Here is a 24,930-nt window from a genome sequence, read left to right as displayed (position 1 = left end):
CTTGTACTGACTGTGCGAATCCGCATGCGGGCAACGCATGCGGATTCGCGATAGTGGAAACGGGCCCTTAAACATTCAGGTATGCAAGTGACAGTTTCTCTCCAGCAAGGACCAAGTCCAACTGTAGCATGACCCCCACTGATAATGAATTACAGCCATAAACCGCTTTCCTGGAAAGGAACAGCTTCTGAGTGCAGAGGATAGATAAAAAAAAGGTCATTAGAATATATATGATCATATAACAGGTCATTAGATCATTTAGGCTGTTGGACTGTGTCAATGAGCAGAGACAATAAAACAATAAATCTACATACTCATCTCTGAAAGAGAGCCCGAGGTGGGGTCAAAAAAAAAAAGAAGGCTACCTGATCCATGGGGCTGAGCGGATCAAGTAGTTGCAAAATCTGCCGCTCCACGCCTCACTGGTCTACTTTCCCTTTCGTGACCTATAGGTCATGACCGCTGGGATGAGATATTCATTCTCTCATCCAACGTGCAGGGAGGCGGGGGAGCGGCAGCCGGCAGGGGGAGCGGCCAGGGAGAGAGCTGTAAAAACACAGCTGGTGGGCATTTTGAACAGGGAATCCCTCTCCCTGTGTTTACCTGTAAGATGGCGACATATACTTCGGGGTATGCAGAACGTGCACGGAAGCGCATTGTAAAAATGCTTCTGCACATGCGTGCCACGACATCGCATACAAAAATGTTTAAAAATTATTACGTCTCCATTGGCTAACATGACTTCAGGGCCAACCCAGATCGCCACAAATGTTTGCAGACTTCCAACGGACCGCACCACGACGCAGGTAATATGAATGACCCCATTGACTTGCATTAGACAAGAATCAAGGCGTGTAAAATTTACTCAACGCTTCTTTCCAGTGGGGCCCCCCAGCGCAGCCCCATACCCCCCCCCCCAACCTCTCCCCGCCATTACCCCTCTGCTCCCGGGGCCCTGAAAGTATATTAGTAGCAATAATTACCTCAGTCCTATCTGTCATTACACCGGGTGGGCAGCGACTGCACTTTGAGGCATGCTGTCTCTCTCACTCTATGACCCGGCGCGTCATGTGTAAACACGCGCCGGATCATAGAGTGAGAGAGAGACAGCGTGCCTCAAAGTGCAGTCGCTGCCCGCACGCACGCCGGGACTGAGGTAATTATTGCTACTAATATACTTTCAGAGCCCCGGAGAGCAGTGCGAGCGGGTTGAGCAGTACCCAGGGTCGGCACTGCAGGGCCTCAGCAGAAGTCGGGGCCCTGGGGCAGTTGCCCCCTTTGCCTCTATGGAAGCGCTGGCCCCTGAGCTTGTCAGCTCCCTTCGTGTCCTCACAGTCTGACCCATTGTGCTGCTGTTACCCTAGTTAAAGTCTGTCACTTAAAAGGCTACTGTGCATGCGCTGTCCCGGCCATGCGCCTCCTAGAAGGCCTTGTACAGTTCATACAGACTTGAAACTGCGCATGCACAGAACACTCCTTGCCATGGAAGCGAGATCGAGGAGCCAAAAACAGCGCATGTGCAGTAGCCCCTGGTTGGCAGACTTAGCAGAGTTTCATCTAGCATGTGTGCAAGGCTTTAACTGTGGGATCCTCTGTTTGAATCCATAAATGCTTCGTGTACTGGTTAACCGCTTGCGTGCCAGTAGTCTCTGGCCCCTTAAGGACCGGAGACTGCTGGTACCACAAAATGACCGTTCTCCCATCGCTGCACATACCTGCCTCTCTCGACAATGGGAGTGTTCCCTTCGCCGTAGCCCCCCCCCCCCCTCTCTCTGCCATCGCTATCACAGCAGAGCTCTGTGCGCCAGTCAGGAGACGATTTCATTGGCTCCTGACCCTGTCCATTAATGTAAGCCAATGGGATTGGCTCACAGTGATCACGCGGTCAGGAACCAATTAAATAGTCTCCATACGAGACTCGCAGAGCTCTGCGGCGGGGAGAGAACGATGCGAGCGGCGGTAGCACACTGCGGGGGAAGTTGAAATCTATGTCGTGTCACAGCTGCACCACCACCTGCAGGGCGTAGATTTCTACCAATGCGGTCCAGAAGCAGTTAAAAGAGTTATCAGGCAATGATAAGGAAAATAAGTGCTACTTACCCGGGACTTCGTCCAGCCCCAAGTTCCCAGCATGTCCCTCGCCGCAGCTCAGACGTCAGCCGTTCGCCGCCGCTGCCTCCCGGTCCCCGGCGATGACATCAGGCCGACCTGGAGGTCAGCCTGTACTGTGCCTGCGCGAGTGGCGCTGTCAGTCACTGCCACGTGGACCGGAGAGTACGGCGCAAAGCTACTACGCCTGCGCAGTACGCTCCGGACCGCTCACGCAGACGTCATCGCCGGGGACCGGGAGGCAGCGGCGGCTAACGGCTCACCGCGGAGCTGCAGCGAGGGACATGCTGGGAGCTTGGGGCTGGACGGAGCCCTGGGTAGATAGCACTTATTTTCCTTATCATTGCCTGATAACTCCTTTAACCTCCCTGGCGGTCAATTGAGCTGTGGCTGCGCGACCGCGGGAGGTTTTTTTAGTCTAATTTTTTTTGTTTGTTATCATGTAGCTAGCCTAGCGCTAGCTACATGATTCCCCCCTCCCGCCCTTTCAATCGCCGCCGGCGATCAAGCCCATCCGGAAATCCCGTTCTAAACGGGATTTCCTTCAGGGCTTCCCCCTTCGCCATGGCGACGAGCGGAGTGACGTCATTGGGAGTCCTGATCCACCCCATAGCACAGCCTGGCGGCGATTGGCCAGGCTGCGCAAGGGGTATGCGGGGGGGGGGGCCCTGTATCGCAACGGGTAGCGGCGCGGCGGCGATCGCAACAAACACGCAGCTAGCAAAGTGCAAGCTGCATGTTTGAAAAAGAAAATTATGCAAATCGGACCAGCAGGGCCTGAGCGATCCTCCGTGGCGGCTTTCCCCGAGCTCAGCTCGGGATTACCGCCAAGGAGGTTAAGGGCCCTGCCTTCAGAGATGAGATCAGAGTTTGAATCTATGCTCAGTGGCGTAACAATAGGCCCTGCAGCCCCTGCGCCTGCGTGAAGTCTGCGATGGAACGCACGGAAGAAGGTATGTATCTGCCCGCTGCCCACACACTGTAACTAGCTGGAGGGGAGTGCAGAGGGGAGAGCCCAGAGGTGAGGGAGAGGGGGGGAACTTCCCCTCTCCCCGCCGACTGTGGCCACAGCTTTCCCCTCATGCTGCCACCCCTCCAGCCCCCACAAAACGGCCACGAGCGGGCCCGAGGGGAGGGGGCCCGCTCTGAAATTCTGCAGGGGGGCCCGGTGGGGCCTAGTTACGCCCCTGTCTATGCTCTTTCTATTCCATAACCCTGTACCTATTCAGTAAGGAGACCTTGGGCAAGGCTCCATAACACTGCAGGGTGGCCAATTGAACGCGCCCTTAGTGGCTGCAGCTCTCAAGTGCTTTGAGTCCGGCAGGAGAAATGCGCTATACAAATGTTGGAATGACATATTTATTAGAGCTGAACTTATCCACGAAGCCACTGATAACACTGACTGCTGTTTCTATTCTCCATCAGGTCTGTGTGGCACATTCTTGCCGGTGTGTTTAGCCTGTAAAGTGGCCTCAGATTTTGGAGAGTGTTGCTGCTTGCCGGTGCTGGGCGGTACTATGCTTGCCATGCGGACAGGCATGAGAGAGAGACATCGCATACCAGTAAGTACTCCGCATACTGTCACAATCTGTCCATCTGAACTCCTAGCAGCAATGTGTTCAGCAGCCTGTCTGCAAGGCATATTCCTGGTGTAAAGCAGACCTGAGCTCAGAATTTCCTCTCTGCTCTAAAAGATGAGCAACAGCATAATAACCTTTAAACAAACATTTCTTTGCTACAGCTGATACAAATCCTGCAATAAATCTGTAGTTTGTCTACTTCCTGCTGTCATGGAAGCAGACATAGGGTTAACATCCTGTGTTTACAAATTAGCTGCTCTGCCATGGCAGGCAGCTGACACCGCTGTGGGATCAAATGACAACTTGTGATTAGTCACAGATGAGGGGGAATTAGACAGGCTAAACTCTGGAAATACAGAGTGCATTACTTTATGTTTTCCTTCTGTCCTGTGCAAAAGTTCAGATCCACTTTGAAGGATTTCTAGGTCTCTGCACAGAATTCACCGATCAGGACTGTGCTGCAGCTAAATATAGCAAGGAAATCTGAAACCTACATTAAAAAAAACACTTAAAGGAATACTGTAGGGGGGTCGGGGGAAAATGAGTTGAACTTACCCGGGGCTTCTAACAGTCCCTCGTAGACATCCTGTGCCCGCGCAGCCACTCACCGATGCTCTGGCCCCGCCTCCGGTTCACTTCTGGAATTTCCGACTTTAAAGTCTGAAAACCACTGCACCTGCGTTGCCGTGTCCTCGATCCCGCTGATGTCATCAAGAGCGCACAGCGCAGGCCCAGTATGGTCTGTGTCTGCGCAGTACACTCCTGGTGACATCAGCGGGAGCGAGGACACGGGCGTGCAGGCGCAGTGGTTTTCTGACTTTAAAGTCAGAAATTCCAGAAGTGAACCGGAGGCGGGGTCGGAGCATCGGTGAGTGGCTGCGCCAACACAGGATGTCTGCGGGAGACCATTAGAAGCCCCGGGTAAGTTCAGCTCATTTTCCCCCGACCCCCCTACAGTATCCCTTTAAAGGGAACCTTAACTGCCGTGGAAAAATAAATTCACTTACCTGGGGGCTTTCCCAAGCCTCCTGCAGCCGTCCTGTGCCCGCGCCGGTCCTTCGGTGCCCTCCGGTCTCCCTCCGCCGCTAAGTTTCGTTTTCGGACGACTGCCAGTCGTCCTCGGGCCACTTCCGCATTCCTCGTCGTAAACTGCAGTAAAGCGCGTCCGCATGACGCGTTTGCCGTCATGCACATGACGCGTTTGGCGTCATGCGGACGCGCTTTACTGCAGTTTACGACGAGGAATGCGGAAGAGGCCCGAGGACGACTGGCAGTCGTCCGAAAACGAAACTTAGCGGCGGAGGGAGACCGGAGGGCACCGAAGGACCGGCGCGGGCACAGGACGGCTGCAGGAGGCTTGGGAAAGCCCCCAGGTAAGTGAATTTATTTTTCCACGGCAGTTAAGGTTCCCTTTAAACAACATAACAAAAGTAATATTGTCTGTCAGGGGAATCCTGTAACTCTAAAGGACAAGCATAAAATGTTATAAGTAAGTTTCACTTTTTGGCATGAGAGTTCAGTGCTGTAGTTGCGGACGATGAGATCTCTGCTCCATTTAACTACTTTCGGACCCAGCTAATTGAAAGCTACGTTTTGGTGGGCTTCTGGCTGGCAGGGCGTAGATTTCAATTAGCCACCGCTGCACACATCCGCCATTTCCGTGGCTCCCCGCCGATCGAGCCGCTCAAACCCGATCTCGCTCCACCTCACTGGTTCTGCCTGTCTATAAGACGGCAGAGTTCCCGTGAGCCGGTCAGGAGCTGCTTTTATTGGCTCCTGGCCCTGTCTTTCAACGTAAGCTACTCCCATTGGCTTACATTGATAGGCAGGGTCAGGAGCCAATGAAAGCGGCTCCTGACCGGCTCACAGGAACTCTGCTGTCATAGAGACGGCAGAGTGGGTGGCCCAGGTTCCCGACGTGCGGCGTGTACGGCGATTGCAGCGGTAAATGCGGCTATTCATCGGGTTTCCGCCATTTCTTATACCAGCAGTCTGGTACAAAGTATATTGTTTTGTCACTTAAAGAGACTCTGTACTGTCCGATGTGTACAATAAAAACATACCAATCGAGTCACTGTGATCTCCTGGATCCCTCTCTGCTGTTTCCGCCACGATCCTGGCTTTTAATCGCCAGTCTTAGGCAGTGTTTATAAACAAAAAACATGTCCGCTAACCAGGAAGTGATGTTTGTGTGGATATATATATATACCGTCTTTCCCCGAAAATAAGACAGTGTCTTATATTCATTTTTGCACCAAAAGATGTGCTAGGGCTTATTTTCAGGGGATGTCTTATAATTCTATGAACACACATGTTCCTGTGCTGTGTGTCCTCCTGCCTTCCCCACTGTGACACCTTTTCCTCTGCTGGTTCCACCTCTTCTGTGCCACTTTTTTCCCCTTCAGGCAGGGAACACACTGACTGTTTTCATGCGCATTTTCTGCACAGAAAAACTGAGAACTGATGTTAATCAATGGGCTAGTACACACTTACTGTGTTGTTCGCGCGCAGAAAAAAAAACTGACATTCTGCATAATGACTCTGCACATTTTGGCAGTTTTCTCTATCAATTGTATCAGCTGCTGTGAAAAAACGTGCGCGTTTTCCAGCATGGAAACACACTTGGTGTGCAGAAAAAGTATGCAGGAAAACGTGCGCAGAAAACTGAAAGACAAGTGTGTACCCTGCCTTACTGTCCCCTCTGTACCTGTGTCCTCCTCTATCCCCTGTCTTCCTGTATCCGGTGTCTACTTGCCCGCAAGACTATGGGCTCCAGTAATAACAAAAGTTTCCATATTTACTGCCACTAGGGCTTTATTTCAGGGTAGGGCTTATATTTCGAGTATGATCAAAATTCCTACTAGGGCTTACTTTCAGGGGACGTCTTAATTTCAGGGAAAGAGGGTATATATATATATATATATCATGTTACAGTATGTTACAGTATACTACAAAGTTTTTTTTATTACATAGTGAATTATCTGCACTTCAGTCAGTAATTCTCACAGTTTCTCAGCATGGGCAGCTCCCTCCCCCTCAGACAAGCTGAAATTGAGAGCAGAGACCTGTCTGTGAGGGATAAACAAAGCACACACACAGAGCCTGCAGGGGGCGTGCATAACTTCTCCCTATCACAGCAGAGACAATGCATTCCTCCCTGGGTCGACAAAGCTTGACAAAGAAAAGAAGATAAGATATATTACAGAGACAGTGCAACTAGAAAAGGCTTCAGTAAGCCAGAGCACATTAGAACAGGTATAGGAACTTATAGGATAGGAGAAATAAGGCTGAAAATTGTTAGTCTCTTTAAAGAGGGGCTCACAATCTAATCCCTACCATAGTCACGTGTTTATGTCTATGTATGTATCATGTAGTGTATGTATCATAGTCTAGGGCCAATTTAGGGGGAAGCCAATTAACTTATCTGTATGTTTTTGGGATTTGAGAGGAAACCGGAGTGCCCGGAGAAAACCTACACAGACCCGGGGAGAACATACTGGCTGGGATTCAAATCAGGGACCCAGCCCTGCAAGGCGAGAGTGCTAACCACTACGCCACCGTACTGTATAAGGGACTGTCCCTCCGAAAGAGGGACAGTTGGGAGCTAGTAGTAGGGATTAGATTGTGAGCCCCTCTTAGGGGCAGTTAAGTGACAAGGCAATATACTCTGTACAGCACTGCGTAATATGTCGGTGCTATATAAATACATAACTAAAAAACAGCAGCTGCTGTGCTTTTATGCAATACTTATGTTTCAGCAAATTATTGAGCAAATAAAAACACCAGCAGATCCTCTTTTTTTTGGTTGCTCTATAGTGGATATTATCAGGGGTGTGGAGTCGAGGAGTCAGAGCAATTTTGGGTACCTGGAGTCGGAGTCGGTGGTTTCAGTAAACGTCGGAGACGGATGATTTTTGAACCATAGCCTTTGTAAAAATTAGACCGAGGAGTCGGAGTCAGAGCAATTTTGGGTACCTGGAGTCGGTGGTTTCATAAAATAAGGAGTAAGATGATTTTTGTACTGACTCCACAGCCCTGGATATTATCATGCACTTCAGTGGCTAACGTGGGAGGATACTGAGAAGAGTTAAGGGATGCTGTAAAAATATTGATTGCCTATGTAGCCACTAATAAAACTTTACAGACAGGCAGAGAGGCCGTTGTAACAGTTCAGGCATTTCCTTGTTTGCCTGCAGCTGCACATTGTAACTGACAGAAGCTGAGATGTTTTCAGGCCTGGGTTTAATTAGTTTCATGTTCTGCTTTTCCTCCTCCTTTATTGCATGCGACTCTCTGTGAAGTCTGTCTGTCATTAGAGGGAACTGAAAAATGCCGCCCTGGGGGCTGTATGTGTGTAATGACCTCAGTAGTGTTTCCTGGCAGGTAGTTTTCTCTCCCAGTGAGGTGAGATTGCTGAACTGTGACCTGCAGAATTGTTACTGAGCTCTTCATACCCTGGAGCAGTGAGCTTCTCTTCTTGTTTCCTGGGTAGTATAACTTGTCCTATGACGCGTGACCGAAAACCTGCCTGAAGTTAAAGGCACGTACGCACCACACATTTTACTCGATGACTGGCGATATTTTTTTCTTTTTTGAGCGACGAGCAGCGTGGGTACAGGCGCACGATCATGTGAGAGACACATGCCGATATCGACTGTTACGGCGGATCAGATCTTTAAAGGGACTCAGAGCTCAAAATAGTAAAAAGATTTATACATACCTGGAGCTTCCTCCAGCCCCGCCCACTTGAATCGCTCCCACGCCGCTGCCCGCAGCTTCAGGTACCGGGTAGCCCGCACTTCCGTCAGTCAGCTCCAGTCTATGCAGGAGAAGTGCGCCCTCTACGTATCTCCAGCAGCTGCCGGAGATATACGTAGAGGGCGCACTTCTTCTGCGTAGACTGGAGCCAACTGACGTAGGTGACGAGACCCAGTTCCCGAAGCTGTGGGCAGCGGAGGACGGGAGAGATCGGAGCGTAAGGGGCTGGAGGAAGTCCCAGGTATGTATAAATCTTTTTACTATTTTGAGCTCTGGTACACTTTAAGATCCCCAATGACTCTGCACAAAGTACAGCAATCACTTGACTTCCTGTTCCCGCCAGTCCTGTACGTTTCAAGCAGGAAGGGAAATCGACGAACACTCATTGTCAAGGGGGCGTCGCTGGACCCATCGGGTGTTGGGTATTCAGCTTAACCACTTAAGGACCGCCCCCAGCCGATGGGCGGCGGCAAAGTCCGGGCCCAAACGACCGCAATATGCCCATCGGCGGGGGCGGCTGCGGGAGTGGCTATGCGGCGATCGCGTCATTCGTGACACGATCAGCCGCCGGGGACTGGCTCCGCCCACCGTTTGCTGTAACCCGCTGGCCGTTCGGAAGCGCCGGCGGGTTACTAGCACCTGGATGTATAATAGGCTTTGTAATGTATACAAAGCCTATTATACTGGCTGCCTCCTGCCCTGGTCGTCCCAGTGTCCGAGGGACCACCAGGGCAGGCTGCAGCCACCCTAGTCTGCACCCAAGCACACTGATTTCCCCCTGCCCCCTGATCGCCCACAGCACCCCTCAGACCCCCCCCCTGCCCACCCCCCAGACCACTGTTTGCACACAATCATCCCCCTAATCACCCATCAATCACTCCCTGTCACTATCTGTCAACGCTATTTTTTTTTTTAGTCCCTAATCTGCCCCCTACTCCCTCCTGATCACCCCCCCCACCCCTCAGATTCTCCCCAGACCCCCCCCCCCCCCCCCCCCCGTGTACTGTATGCATCTATCCCCCCGATCACCTGTCAATCACCCCCTGTCACTGCTACCCATCAATCAGCCCCTAACCTGCCCCTTGCGGGCAATCTGATCACCCACCCACACCAATAGATTGCCCGCAGATCCGACATCCGATCACCTCCCAAGTGCAGTGTTTACATCTCTTCTCTCCTCTAAACACCCACTAATTACCCATCAATCACCCATCAATCACCCCCTATCACCACCTGTCACTGTTACCCATCAGATTAGACCCTAATCTGCCCCTTGCAGGCACCCAATCACCCGCCCACACGCTCAGATTGCCCTCAGACCCCCCCTTATCAATTCGCCAGTGCAATATTTACATCTGTTATTCCCTGTAATAACCCACTGATCACCTGTCAATCACCTATCAATCACCCCCTGTCACTGCCACCCATCAATCACTCCCTGTCACTGCCACCCATCAATCAGCCCCTAACCTGCCCCTTGCGGGCAATCTGATCACCCACCCACACCAATAGATCGCCCGCAGATCCGACATCAGATCACCTCCCAAGTGCAGTGTTTACATCTCTTCTCTCCTCTAAACACCCACTAATTACCCATCAATCACCCCCTATCACCACCTGTCACTGTTACCCATCAGATTAGACCCTAATCTGCCCCTTGCGGGCACCCAATCACCCGCCCACACGCTCAGATTGCCCTCAGACCCCCCCTTATCAATTCGCCAGTGCAATATTTACATCTGTTATTCCCTGTAATAACCCACTGATCACCTGTCAATCACCTATCAATCACCCCCTGTCACTGCCACCCATCAATCACCCCCTGTCACTGCCACCCATCAATCAGCCCCTAACCTGCCCCTTGCGGGCAATCTGATCACCCACCCACACCAATAGATCGCCCGCAGATCCGACATCAGATCACCTCCCAAGTGCAGTGTTTACATCTCTTCTCTCCTCTAAACACCCACTAATTACCCATCTATCACCACCTGTCACTGTTACCCATCAGATTAGACCCTAATCTGCCCCTTGCGGGCACCCAATCACCCGCCCACACGCTCAGATTGCCCTCAGACCCCCCCCCCTTATCAATTCGCCAGTGCAATATTTACATCTGTTATTCCCTGTAATAACCCACTGATCACCTGTCAATCACCTATCAATCACCCCCTGTCACTACCACCCATCAATCAGCCCCTAACCTGCCCCTTGCGGGCAATCTAACCACACACACCAATAGATCGCCCGCAGATCCGACATCAGATCACCTCCCAAGTGCTGTGTTTACATCTCTTCTCTCCTCTAAACACCCACTAATTACCCATCAATCACCCCCTATCACCACCTGTCACTGTTACCCATCAGATTAGACCCTAATCTGCCCCTTGCGGGCACCCAATCACCCGCCCACACCTCAGAACGCCCTCAGATCCCAGCCATGATCACCTCGCTAGTGCATTGCTTGCATCTATTTCCCCCCTCTAATCACACCTTGAGACACCCATCAATCACCTCCTGTCACCCCCTAGCACACCTACCCATCAGATCAGGCCCTAATTTGCCCCGTGTGGGCTCCTGATCACTCGGCCAAACCCTCAGATCCCCCTCAGACCCCCTTCCGATCACCTCCCCAGTGCATTGATTGCATCTATTTTCCCCTCTAACCGCCCCCTGAGACACCCATCAATAACCTCCTGTCACCCCCCTAGCACTCCTATCCATCAGATCAGGCCCCAAACATCCTGTCATCTAAGAGGCCACCCTGCTTATGACCGGTTCCACAAAATTTGCCCCCTCATAGACCACCTGTCATCAAAATTTGCAGATGCTTATACCGCTGAACAGTCATTTTGAGAAATTTGGTTTCCAGACTACTCACAGTTTTGGGCCCGTAAAATGCCAGGGCAGTATAGGAACCCCACAAGTGACCCCATTTTAGAAAGAAGACACCCCAAGGTATTCTGTTAGGTGTATGATGAGTTCATAGAAGATTTTATTTTTTGTCAAAAGTTAGCGGAAATTGGATTTTTATTGTTTTTTTCACAAAGTGTCATTTTTCACTAACTTGTGACAAAAAATAAAATCTTCTATGAACTCACCATACCCCTAACGGAATACCTTGGGGTGTCTTCTTTCTAAAATGGGGTCACTTGTGGGGTTCCTATACTGCCCTGGCATTTTAGGGGCCCTAAACCGTGAGGAGTAGTCTAGAAAACAAATGCCTCAAAATGACCTGTGAATAGGACGTTGGGCCCCTTAGCGCACCTAGGCTGCAAAAAAGTGTCACACATGTGGTATCGCCATACTCAGGAGAAGTAGTATAATGTGTTTTGTGGTGTATTTTTACACATACCCATGCTGGGTGGGAGAAATCTCTCTGTAAATGGACAATTGTGTGTAAAAAAAATCAAAAATGTGTCATTTACAGAGATATTTCTCCCACCCAGCATGGTTATATGTAAAAATACACCACAAAACACATTATACTACTTCTTCTGAGTACGGCGATACCACATGTGTGACACTTTTTTGCAGCCTAACTGTGCTAAGGGGCCCAAAGTCCAATGAGTACCTTTAGGATTTCACAGGTCATTTTGAGACATTTGGGTGCAAGACTACTCCTCACGGTTTAGGGCCCCTAAAATGCCAGGGCAGTATAGGAACCCCACAAGTGACCCCATTCTAGAAAGAAGACACCCCAAGGTATTCTGTTAGGTGTATGATGAGTTCATAGAAGATTTTATTTTTTGTCACAAGTTAGCGGAAATTGATATGTATTGTTTTTTTTTTCACAAAGTGTCATTTTCCGCTAACTTGTGACAAAAAAAAAAATCTTCTATGAACTCACCATACTCCTAACAGAATACCTTGGGGTGTCTTCTTTCTAAAATGGGGTCACTTGTGGGGTTCCTATACTGCCCTGGCATTTTAGGGGCCCTAAACCGTGAGCAGTAGTCTAGAATCCAAATGCCTCAAAATGACCTGTGAATAGGACGTTAGGCCCCTTAGCGCACCTAGGTTGCAAAAAAGTGTCACACATGTGGTATCGCCGTACTCAGAAGAAGTATATTGTGTTTTGGGGTGTATTTTTACACATACCCATGCTGGGTGGGAGAAATCTCTCTGTAAATGGACAATTGTGTGTAAAAAAAATCAAACCATTGTCATTTACAGAGATATTTCTCCCACCCAGCATGGGTATGTGTAAAAATACACCCCAAAACACATTATACTACTTCTCCTGAGTACGGCGGTACCACATGTGTGGCACTTTTTTGCACCCTAAGTGCGCTAAGGGGCCCAAAGTCCAATGAGTACCTTTAGGATTTCACAGGTCATTTTGCGACATTTGGTTTCAAGACTACTCCTCACGGTTTAGGGCCCCTAAAATGCCAGGGCAGTATAGGAACCCCACAAATGACCCCATTTTAGAAAGAAGACACCCCAAGGTATTCCGTTAGGAGTATGGTGAGTTCATAGAAGATTTTATTTTTTGTCACAAGTTAGCGGAAAATGACACTTTGTGAAAAAAAAACAATTAAAATCAATTTCCGCTAACTTGTGACAAAAAAAAAAAATCTTCTATGAACTCACCATCCTCCTAACGGAATACCTTGGGGTGTCTTCTTTCTAAAATGGGGTAATTTGTGGGGTTCCTATACTGTCCTGGCATTTTAGGGGCCCTAAACCGTGAGGAGTAGTCTTGAAACTAAATTTCTCAAAATGACCTGTGAAATCCTAAAGGTACTCACTGAACTTTGGGCCCCTTAGCGCAGTTAGGGTGCAAAAAAGTGCCACACATGTGGTATCGCCGTACTCAGGAGAAGTAGTATAATGTGTTTTGGGGTGTATTTTTCCACATACCCATGCTGAGTGGGAGAAATATCTCTATAAATAGACAATTGTGTGTAAAAAAAATAAAACAATTGTCATTTACGGAGATATTTCTCCCACCCAGCATGGGTATGTGTAAAAATACACCCCAAAACACATTATACTACTTCTCCTGAGTACGGCAATACCACATGTGTGGCACTTTTTTGCAGCCTAACTGCGCTAAGGGGCCCAAAGTCCAATGAGCATCTTTAGGCTTTACAGGGGTGCTTACAATTAGGCACCCCCCAAAATGCCAGGACAGTGAACACACCCCACAAATGACCCCATTTTGGAAAGTAGACACTTCAAGGTATGAGAGGAGCATAGTGAGTCCGTGGCAGATTTAATTTTTTTTTGTCGCAAGTTAGAAGAAATGGAAACTTTTTTTTTTTTTTTTCCACAAAGTGTCAATTTCCGCTAACTTGTGACAAAAAATAAAATCTTCTATGAACTCACCATGCCTCTCACTGAATACTTTGGGATGTCTTCTTTCCAAAATGGGGTCATTTGGGGGGTATTTGTACTATCCTGGAATTTTAGCCCCTCATGAAACCTGACAGGTGCGCAGAAAAGTCAGAGATGCTTGAAAATGGGAAAATTCACTTTTGGCACCATAGTTTGTAAACGCTATAACTTTTACCCAATCCAATAAATATACACTCAATGGTTTTTTTTTTTTATCAAAGACATGTAGCAGAATAACTTTCGCGCTCAAATGTATAGGAAATTTTACTTTATTTGAAAAATGTCATCACAGCAAGTTAAAAAAGTCATTTTTTTTGCCAAAATTCATGTCTTTTTTGATGAATATAATAAAAACTAAAACTCGCAGCAGCAATCAAATAGCAGCAAAAGAAAGCTGTATTAGTGACAAGAAAAGGAGGTAAAATTCCTTTAGGTGGTAGGTTGTATGACCGAGCAATAAACCGTGAAAGCTGCAGTGGTCTGAATGGAAAAAAAGGCTCTGGTCCTTAAGGGGCGAAAAGACTGTGGTCCTCAAGTGGTTAAATGACCCACGGGCAGATTACGGCCAAATGGATCAGGGATTTCCGCCGACATACAATCGTTCCCCGAACCATCTAGCCAAATCTGCAAGTGTCGTTTGCGTTTCGGCAAAACCCATGAAAGGCGATGGGGATCGGAATGATCGTCCGCGATTGAACCCAACATGGCGGTTGTTTAAAGACAACCATTTTCGCTGCCGTTGAAACATTGTTCATTGAATTTTTGTTAATCGATGTTGCAGGATATTGCAGAAAAAAAGTTTGTTGCAAAAAAAATTGCATCGTGGGTATGGGCCTTATAAGGAAACTTCCCCAAATCCCACTATTGTGGTTTTCCAGGGAACATTTTAGGAAACGCACAGCACAAATGTATGGTCCTTTCACACTGTGCTCGCTGCGTCATGATACTATAGCATCACTCACACCGGGCGTTAGGCATGTGGTGCAACTATACAGTGAAGCATACAACAAAAGTATGCTTTACTGCCACTGTAAATGTACGTTGTCTGGTAAACGCACAGTGTGCTCTGCGTTTCTCTAGTGAAACCAGACATACCCCACTTCAGATTTCACAATGCACTGCTATGGAAAAATGCATACCAACGCGTACTAACACATACCAACGCATTAAGTGTAAAAGGGCCCTAATGCATACTATCACATACCAAAACAGTAAGGGCCCTTTTACACTTAAAGCGGACCCAAACCAAACATTTTTTTAATTCAAAATACTTAGTTGCACCACCCTGACACATACAGAGATAAATAAACACTCATTCAATCCTATGATCATTTCAGTGCATGCTTTTCACCCTTCTCTTTTTATAACTAGGGTTATACAGGTGGCAGCCATTAGCAATTCCTCCTTTGCTGGACACCACCTACTCCACCGGTCTGCCGGATTCTGTCCCAGCAATATGAAAGGAAGGGAGGGGTTCCACCAATAAATGTAAAATATTTTATATTTGTCATCATGCAACTGAAAAAAGACTGCTATTTATTATTATAAGTTAGAAAATAGATTTTATTTCTGAAATCTTGTATTTTTAATTTGGGTCCACTTTAATGCGTTGGTTTACGTTAGTATGCATTGGTATGTGCTTTTTCCACAGCAGTGCATTGTGAAAAAGCTTTTAGTTAAAACGCATATAGTGGGAACTGAGCCATAGGGAACATGCAGATTACTTTAGAAATCAGTTGTCCTTTCAGTTATAACTGAGAGCAACTGATATAGTGTAAGGGCCCGTTTCCACTATTGCGTTGCGGAATCGCCGGCGAATCACCGCAGGCGAAATCGCATGCGGGTGCGATTCCGCATGCGTTTTTTGCCGCGATTTCGCATGCGATTTCGCATAGGTTAGGGTAATGCGATTTTAACCATGTCACTGCCTGTGTGAATTAACATGGGTACCTATGCGAAATCGCATGCGAAATCGCGGCAAAAAACGCATGGGGAAAACGCATGCGATTTCCCTATTAAATACATTGCGTGCGATTCGCCTGCATTCCACACGCAGGCGAATTCTGAGGGCCCTACCATGCAGATTTTTTCTGCACAGAAAAACGTGCAGGAAAACGCACAAGTGGAAACAGTCCCATCCACTTGCACTGGCTATGCGAATTCGCATGCGGGCAACGCATGCGGATTCGCGATAGTGGAAACGGGCCCTAAAAGGACCTGTAAAAAGGAACTGTATTGAGAAGAATGTGGAGGCTGCCTGGCTGTCCTGCTGATCTATTTGGCTGCAGTGGCGTCTGAAAAACACCAGAAACAATCATGCAGCTAATCTTGTCAGATCTGACAGTGTTAGAAATCCCTGATATGCTGCATGCTTGTTCAGGTGCTATGGCTAAAAGCATTAGAAGCAGAGGATCAGCATCACTGCCAGGCAACTGGTATTGTATAAAAGGAAATAAATATGGCAGCCTTCATATACCTCTCACTTTAGTTTTTTTTAAAAGCACACTTCAACTCAGAACTTCCTCTCTGCTCTAAAAAATAAGGAAAACAAAATTGTGGGAGACATAATATGTCAAATGAAAACATTTCCTTGATAGGCCTAGTGCACACCAGAGTGGTTCGGTTGTGTTTTTTAGGAACGCTTGCGGCTGAGGAAACGCTTGGGTAATGTTAAGAAAATAAAGCAAAAAGGCCCTACATGTGCATTATGAAAAACTTTATTGGTACAAAAATTGTATTACTGTGGGAAAGCGGACTGTAAAACCCATTAAAAACATTAAAACCCCACAAGATCAGGAGAGAGCGCTAATTCACATATAAGTGTATATCACTCCACAGACCACCAATGGGTTATTGCGTACGGCGATCGCCCGACCTCAGTCTATGCAAATCCCTTCCGCCACCCGTTTGGTTTGGCCCTAAGTGGACCCACCACCTGCGCACACCAAGAGGCCTCAAAAAAAGCAGCTGCACATTCCCATCAGGGTGCAAAAACCTGAGAGCTTGCAATTCGGGGACCGGTTTCCACTGAGATCTTCAAAACAGTCCAATTGACTTTTATGCTCACAATGGGGAAATAAATCTTCCTGGTGTTGGCAATACTTTAAAAGGCTTTTCATTGGTGACTCAGCTTCATTACATTTATACTCAGTGATTGCTTATACAAAAACAGCTCATGTACCTTGATTGCTGCGCTGTCACCATTTGCCTGTTTCCATGACCCCTCCTGGGTAATGTAGTTCAATGGGCTGGTGCACACCAGAGCGGGTCGGTTTTAGCTGAAACGCAAACTCCCGGGCTGCAGCATTTTTTGGATTTCGGAGGCGTTTCTGCCTCCAGTGTTAAGTTTAGGAAAAACGCAAAATGCTTGATAAAACGCCAGACCAGAGCAGTTTTCCAGGCGTTTTTGTTACAGTAAGGCTGTTACTGAACAGCTACTGTAACAATATCCGTAATCTGCTACACAAAACCGCAAAACGCTTCATAATAATAAGAAAAAACGTTTAAAAAACCGCTAGCATTTTGCGGATCTGCTAGCGGTTTTTGGTGTGCACTAGGCCTTACAGCCGATACAAATCCTGCAATGAATCTGCAGTGTGTCTACTTTCTGCTTTCATGGAAGCAGACATAGAGTCAACAGCCTGTGTTTTCAAATTAGCTGCTCTGCTGAGGCAGCCAGCTGACACTGCTGAGAGATCAAATTACAGATGTGATTATACAGTAAAATAAAAGGTTGAAACCAGCACCAGTGTCTGCCTGTTAGTGGAGGAGTGGTGGGTGCTAAATAGATGTGCCTCCAGATATTAGAAGTAAATTTGTAATCCATAGGAGGGCAAAGAAATCTGGGCACCAGCTTCCAATTCAACCAGTCACCCTTTACCGACTCCTCCAACCTCCCACGTACAGGGCAATTGAAAAAAGCCTTACAGCAGTTTCACAGGAAACTGAATTTCACAGGAAAGTTACACGCATACCGTATTTTAAGCAGTTTCCAAGAAACTGTGAAATTTCCTGCTTCCTCAGAGGCAATCAGTTACAGTTTACACTGTTAAAGGTGACCGTTTGAATTGGAAACTGGTGCCCGGATTTCTTTGCTCTCCTTTAGATTACAGTTGTGATTAGTGACAAATGAGGGGGAATTAGACAGGCTAAACTCTCTAAATACATACAGGGTGCACTTCTCTAGGTTTCCTTCTGTCCTGGCCTAACAGAATGTGTTACATGGTCAGACACTTCATATATGTACCCTAGATCAGATAGATTTTGCTAAGTACCTCCGGTTGTTGAAAACATCATCTTGACCCCCTGTATGAACACAGGAGGCTACTAAAATGCTTGTACATGCTCTAATCATATCTCATCTTGAATATTGTATCGCCCTACTCTGCAGTCTCTAATCAACACTCCAAAAATGTGGTAGGAAGGATTTAAAAAATTCCTCTGCTTTCAGTTTACCCCCCTAGTGAACAGGCTGTTTTTTGTGTGTTTTTTTTTACAAATTTGGGCTCTGCAGCTTTAAAAGCTAGCTGCAGAGCCATACTCTGCAGCACACTAATGAATCCCTCCCCTTTTCTGCCCACCAACAGAGATTTCTGTTGGTGGGCACTGATCGCTCCCCCAATGTTTGTTTATGTTTATTATTTTTAAATAAATGTAGCTATTTTTTTATTATTATTATTTTTGTTTTCCCCCCGCTAGCTAATCACCGCGATCAGCATTAGCCTATGAGAGCAGATCGCTCCTGAGCCTCCCAGGGACACAGCTGTGTCACACGGTTGTCCCTGGTACAGCGCGGTCATAGATTTCAGTGCTGTACAGTGTAAATGGACGGCGGTTTTGCCATCTAACAGGAGACTGATAATGGAGCGGAGCTCCGTCATTCAAGCTGCAAACCGCGCCCCTAGGATTTGACGCCAATTGGAGTTACGTGGTCCTGGGGAGCCGCCGCGTTCACGCCAATTGGCGTGATGCTGTCATTTAGTGATTAAAGGAAACCTGAGATGTTGGAAGTAAAAAATGTGTTACTTACCGAAGGCTTCCTCCAGCTGCATGAGCACGGATGCGCCTCACGCCGTCCTCCACACATGCGCAGAAGAGCCAACTGGCGCAGCTGAGCCATGCCGGGACTGATTGCGGCTGAATAGAGGCACTTGGGAGGACAGGGTGAGGCGCATCCGTGCTCATGGGGCTGGAGGAAGCTTTGGGTAAGTAACAAATGTTTTACTTCAGGCATCTCAGGTACACTTTAAAGTGAACCTCCAGACTAAAAATCTACTCAGCAGCACTGAAAAGGCTTGGTGTTTCTTTAACAGTTTCACAGCATCAGAACTTTGTTTTTCTTACTCAAGCCTCATTTTTAGCTGCACAGAAGAAAACTGCCCAGGCATTTTTCCCCTGATGCTGTGCAAAGCATGATGGGATTTTTTATGTTGTTTTTCTCATTCTGCTGTTTTGGTGCAATTTTTTTTTTCTTTAAATTTGAGATTTAAAGCTGGGAGGGGTGATCAGGACACAGGACAGTTGGAACTGTGTCTGAGGCTCCCTGTCACCTCCTTTCAACCAAAAAGATGGCAGCCCCCATGAAATCACAAACATTTGCCGGTGTAATGTCTGATTGCGCTGCCCGGAAGCTCCCTTCCACACTGAGTAGCACACATGCTCAGTGTAAAGTTAATTATGCTGCTGATGGCAAAATAATAAATATATCCGCTTCCACACATCATACACTCGTCACATTTTCAGGGTAGGGAGAGGATCCCCCGAACGACCTCTATGCCAAATTGCAGCCCTCGAGCCCCGCTGGTTCAGGAGATAGATTAGAGAAACCTATCTCGGGAACTAGTGGGTCTCGGGGGCTGCAATTTGGCATAGAGGTAACTGGGGGGTTCCCCTCCCTACCCTGAAAATTTGGGGAGTGTAGGATGTTTAGAAGCAGAGATATTTAGTATTTTACCATCAGCCGCATAATTCAATAGGAACTGTGGCCGCACAGTCTCCTGCGCATGCGGGGCAGCGCAAACCCAAAGGCAGCATAATCAGACACAACACCAGTTCTTTTAAAACAGGGTGGGTAAGAGATTATATTACCTATCTATTTTAATTAACAAAACTAATGTAACTTAATGACAGTATGTTTGTTTAAGCTGAAGTTCCCCTTTAATGACGTGGACCCTAGATTGTGACCAACACTCTTTTAACCTCCTTGCCGGTTATCCCGAGCTCAGCTCGGGGTAACCTGCGCAGGAGGATTTCTCAGGCCCCGCTGGGCCGATTTGCATAATTTTTTTTTCTCTACACGCAGCTAGCACTTTGCTAGCTGCGTGTAGTACGCGATCGCCGCTACCCGCCGCGCCGAGCCGCCCCACCGCCCCAGACCCCTGCGCAGCCTGGCCAATCAGTGCCAGGCAGCGCTAAGGGGCGGATCGGGGTTCCCTCTGACGTCATGACGTCGGTGACGTCATCCCGCCCGGTCGCCATGGCGACCGGGGAAGCCCTGCAGGAAATCCCGTTCTCAACGGGATTCCCTGCATACTCTGATCGCCGAAGGTGATCGGAGTGGGTGGGGGGATGCCGCCGCTTAGCGGCTGTCATGTAGCGAGCCCTGGGCTCGCTACATGATTTAAAAAATAAAAAAATTTAAAAAAAAGTGCGGCGCTGCCTCCTTGCCGGATTTTTTAGACCGGCAAGGAGGTTAAAGACGAACTCCAGTGAAAATAATGAAATAAGAAATTTACAATTATTATGTATAAATGATTTAGTCAGTGTTTGCCCATTGTAAAAGCTTTCCTCTCCCTGATTTACATTCTGACATTTATCACATGGTGACATTTTTACTGCTGGCAGGTGATGTCAGTGGAAGTAGCTGCTGCTTGCTTTTTTGGAAGTTGGAAACAGCTATTTCCCACAATACAACGAGGTTCACAGACAGGAAACTGCCAGGATCATGGTCCTCACAGTTTCCTGTGGGAGGGGTTTCACCACAATATCAGCCATACAGAGCCCCCTGATGATCCGTTTGTGAAAAGGAAAAGATTTCTCATGGGAAAGGGGGTATCAGCTACTGATTGGGATGAAGTTCAATTCTTTGTTACGGTTTCTTTTTAAAGGCCGGTTCTGACATTTACCGAGAAGCCATCTCTCAGACCTTTCTCTTTGTCTTACAGGGAACCATCTGCAATGACTGCGTGTGTATGACGTTCTGCACCCAATGCACACTATGCCAGCTGGCACGTGAGGTGAAGGCCAGGAAATGAGAGGACCTCCAAGACCAGGCGGAGACACGATGGATGTATTTCCACAGTGGTGGTCGTTATATGATGTACACGAAGTTACGCAACCCCCCTGCCACCGCTGTCCCCTAACATTGCAAAACAGAACCTATTTTATGCATACCCGTTGTATGACTTGTGTTACAAAAACCTTGATAGCAAATCCAAACACTGGCAGAGCCCAGAGAACCTCCAGAGGCAAAACAGGTCACTGATGTATACCACATGTATATTAACACTCCAATCTATTTGTAGAGCTTTGTATTAAAGTACTAGAGAAATGCCTTGTAGAAATGTATACTCACCTTTTTCTCGTTTGTTTGGTTCAAATGTCCTGACGTTCCTCCACTCATTTCATCTTCCTTCTGCCAGAGAGCAGAAAATGGGAATCTGTGAATAACAAAGCCAGCTGATTAGTTTGGCTGCGATAACTACTAATTCAAGGTGTTCTAAAGCTAGCCATACACTTGTGATTAGGGATGGCCCTGCTTAGGATAACTCATGGAGGAGCATGTGATCAGTTGATCGATTTGTAAGGCTCTGATTTGCTGGTCATGATCATGTGTTAAACCAGAAAGTCATCACAGCAAATCAGAACCTTACAAATCTATCAGCTGATCAAACAGATCACATGCTTCTCCATGAGTTCTCCTAAGCAGGGCTATCCCAATTTGTGATTTATCGACCTGTTGCCACACCCCCTCTACCGATATGCCAAATTGAAGTTTTATTGCAAGTCGATCAGACATGGAAAAACCTGTAGTAGAGCCGGTGGAGGAGTGTTGGAGTTCACAGCAGCATAGCATTGCACTGCATTGAGCTGTACAATTGTACAGATAAGTTGCCAAAGATTTCTAATACTTACCTGTGTCATGTTAGATCACAGAAAGACTGGCGATGTAGCAGCTGTGTGATTGCAGTCATAACTACAGGATTTTGCCATACATTTATAATACCTGTGTCATATTAGACCCCGGAAAGACTGGCGATGTAGCAGCTGTGTGACTGCAGTCATAACTACAGGACTTTGCCATACATTTATAATACCTGTGTCATATTAGACCACAGAAAGACTGGCGATGTAGCAGCTGTGTGACTGCTGTCATAACTACAGGATTTTGCCATACATTTATAATACCTGTGTCATATTAGACCACAGAAAGACTGGCGATGTAGCAGCTGTGTGACTGCAGTCATAACTACAGGATTTTGCCATACATTTATAATACCTGTGTCATATTAGACCACAGAAAGACTGGCGATGTAGCAGCTGTGTGACTGCAGTCATAACTACAGGATTTTGCCATACATTTATAATACCTGTGTCATATTAGACCACAGAAAGACTGGTGATGTAGCAGCTGTGTAACTGCAGTCATAACTACGGGATTTTGTTTTTAAACATTTGAGGACATTACGTTACAGAGTCCTCACCACCCGAGTATGATGGCAATCACAAAAGCATCAATCGTCCTCCCTATGATCCTACATGACCCAAGCCTACATTGCAGTCTTTCTGCAATTTATAGCTCAATTTGTAATAAACCAGACTCATACTTTAGGAACACTTGCGTACGATTTATGGGCCAGAAATGTCTTAAGGTCATACCCACGGCAAGATTGTGTCATTCGTTTTCGCCAACAATCATTCATTCTGCTCGTTATTGTGTAACTGTTGAAGACGATAGTTAGAGATGGCCGACAAACCAGGAAGATTGTTCAGTTTGAAAGACCATCGTGGCGGATCACATTGGGAAGGATTACTCAATCTCTTCTGCCAAAGTCAGTGGACTTTAGCGGGAAAAAAAAATCACTTGATCGTTCACATCCTGCCAATCGGGATGTTGGAAGATAGATCGGGGATCGATTGTTCATCGGCGGAGTTCCCCGATCTAATCTTCCCGTGGGTACTTCACAAAAGTTTTTCTGGCCCTTTTGGCTGGAAATGCAACCGATACAGGACATGCCTTTGTGTGGACTCTTTCAAACCAATCCAGGGGTGTAACACAAATCATGGGGCCCCTCAGGAAAAGTTTGATGGGGCCCTTCCCTTGGCGACCCTTCCCTTACCTCCCCTTGGCAACCCTTCCCTTACCTCCCCTTGGCAACCCTTCCCTTACCTCCCCTTTGCAACCCTTCCCTTGGCGACCCTTCCCTTGGCAACCCTTCTCTTACCTCCCCTTGGCAACCCTTCCCTTACCTCCCCTTGGTGACCCTTCCCTTACCTCCCCTTGGTGACCCTCACAACAGTGGGGTCCATCATACAAGGGTCATAAAACAAGGGTGGCCATCAGGATCTCCACACCCATAACATGTGTAGCCACAAAGACTGGCATTTCAGGGAAAGGGAAGGTTAGTTGTTGGGACCCTTCTACAACTCTGGGGCCTGCTGCAGTCGTAGGGTCTGCTCCGCCCTAGTTACACCCTGGACCAATCCATTGTGGTTTCGTGTGTTACAGTACAACCGTCACATTTTCCCAGACAGCGGACGCACTGCCATTCTTATCCTCACCACAGAACACATTTCAAGTCACACAATATATTGCACTGACGCATATACATCTGTGAAGCGAGCCTTTGTGTCTCTCTCTGCCTAATCGCTTCTCGATTCTTTCCTTTAGTTTCCTCTGCCATTGAATTGTTATGTTGCAGCTTTGAATCCTTTAGGTTTCTTCTCTAAAGCAAGTTTTATATATAAATATATATTTCTGTGGTTACAAAGAACAAAAATAACTACATGCAAAAACCAAATGAAGAGAATTGTGAATAGAATGTATCCCTCCTTCTACCTCCTTTTTTATCGGTTTGCCTTACAGCAGCTTTTACAAGCAGTTCAGGTTTTTATATTCTGTTTTTTTTTTTAAACTGCATGTTGTGAATTGTTGTATGTTACTGTTTATGATAAATAAGGAGATTAAATAAGGCGTTTGTAACCTGTGTGCTCTGTTGTAACGTTATTATTTCTATACATTTGTTACCTGTGTCTAGTCTTGTTATTTATACTTCTGTAAGGCTACGTTTCCACTAAACTTCCGGGTCTGTGGGTACGCTGATAAAGCCCAGAAGTCGTGCCATGCACGGCTATGGGATTCGCTGCCTCCCGCACGGAAACAGATGGCAATGTCGGCCGAATCGTTAGGGCAAGCAGTTTGGCAAGCATGATTTCCGCTGGCAGAGTTTCCCCCGTGCGATTTGCCTGCGGGGAAACTGCAAATTCAGCCCGGTTTCCACACTAGTGGAAACGGGCCGTCAATGTAAAATGTACCCAAAGCAGCTTTAGTGTTGGATGTGTTGTGGAAGGGGATTTCAGAGGAGGGGTGAGGCTCTGGAGAAATCTTGTATACGTGAACACGAGGAGGTGATACTAGAGGAGGGTAGAAGACCGTAGTGTACAGGTCTGGGATTGCTGTTGGATCAGTATCTGGAAACTAGTGAGGAGATGTACAGGGGAGTGAGACTCTGGACAGGGCCAGCGCTTCTATAGAGGTAAAGGGGGCAATTGCCCCAGAGCCTGTTTGGAGGAGCTGGGAAAAAAGGGCGCATGCCGCTAGTGGACAAAAAGGGCGCCGCCATTCACTCCCATAATAAATAGCGTTTAATGGGCGCCGGGTAGGAAAAAAGGGCGCCGGAGCTAAATAAAGTTTATAAACGGCGCCAGGAGCTAAATAAAGTTTACAAACGGCGCCCGGAGCTGTTTAATGATTTATAACTGAACTTGTGGTGATTTACGTTTATAAAATGCACCCGTGCCGAATAACGTTTATGAAAATACTAAACATATTTATCTTATTTAAATAATTAAAACATTATTTAAAGTTTTATCCCTTACTGTTTGTAAAACATTATTATTCACAAAATAAAGCGATCAGTAC

General features: G+C 47.2%; 1 protein-coding gene across 2 annotated transcripts in view; it reads left to right on the top strand.

The window, feature by feature from the left end:
- The window catches only part of LOC137521782 (cornifelin homolog), a 54,667-nt gene extending 30,670 nt beyond the window's left edge, over window positions 1-23,997 (top strand). For both annotated transcript variants that reach the window (XM_068241509.1, XM_068241510.1), the window contains exons 3-4: window positions 3,535-3,671; window positions 20,954-23,997. In XM_068241509.1, coding sequence (XP_068097610.1) covers window positions 3,535-3,671; window positions 20,954-21,043 — 227 coding nt within the window. In that variant the 3' untranslated portion in view covers window positions 21,044-23,997. The remainder of the gene's footprint in view (window positions 1-3,534; window positions 3,672-20,953) is intronic.
- The last annotated feature ends 933 nt before the right edge of the window (window positions 23,998-24,930 follow it).

This window comes from Hyperolius riggenbachi, chromosome 6, assembly GCF_040937935.1.
Source record: "Hyperolius riggenbachi isolate aHypRig1 chromosome 6, aHypRig1.pri, whole genome shotgun sequence".
Taxonomy (NCBI): Eukaryota; Metazoa; Chordata; class Amphibia; order Anura; family Hyperoliidae; genus Hyperolius; species Hyperolius riggenbachi.
This window is presented reverse-complemented; position numbering and strand designations above follow the sequence as displayed.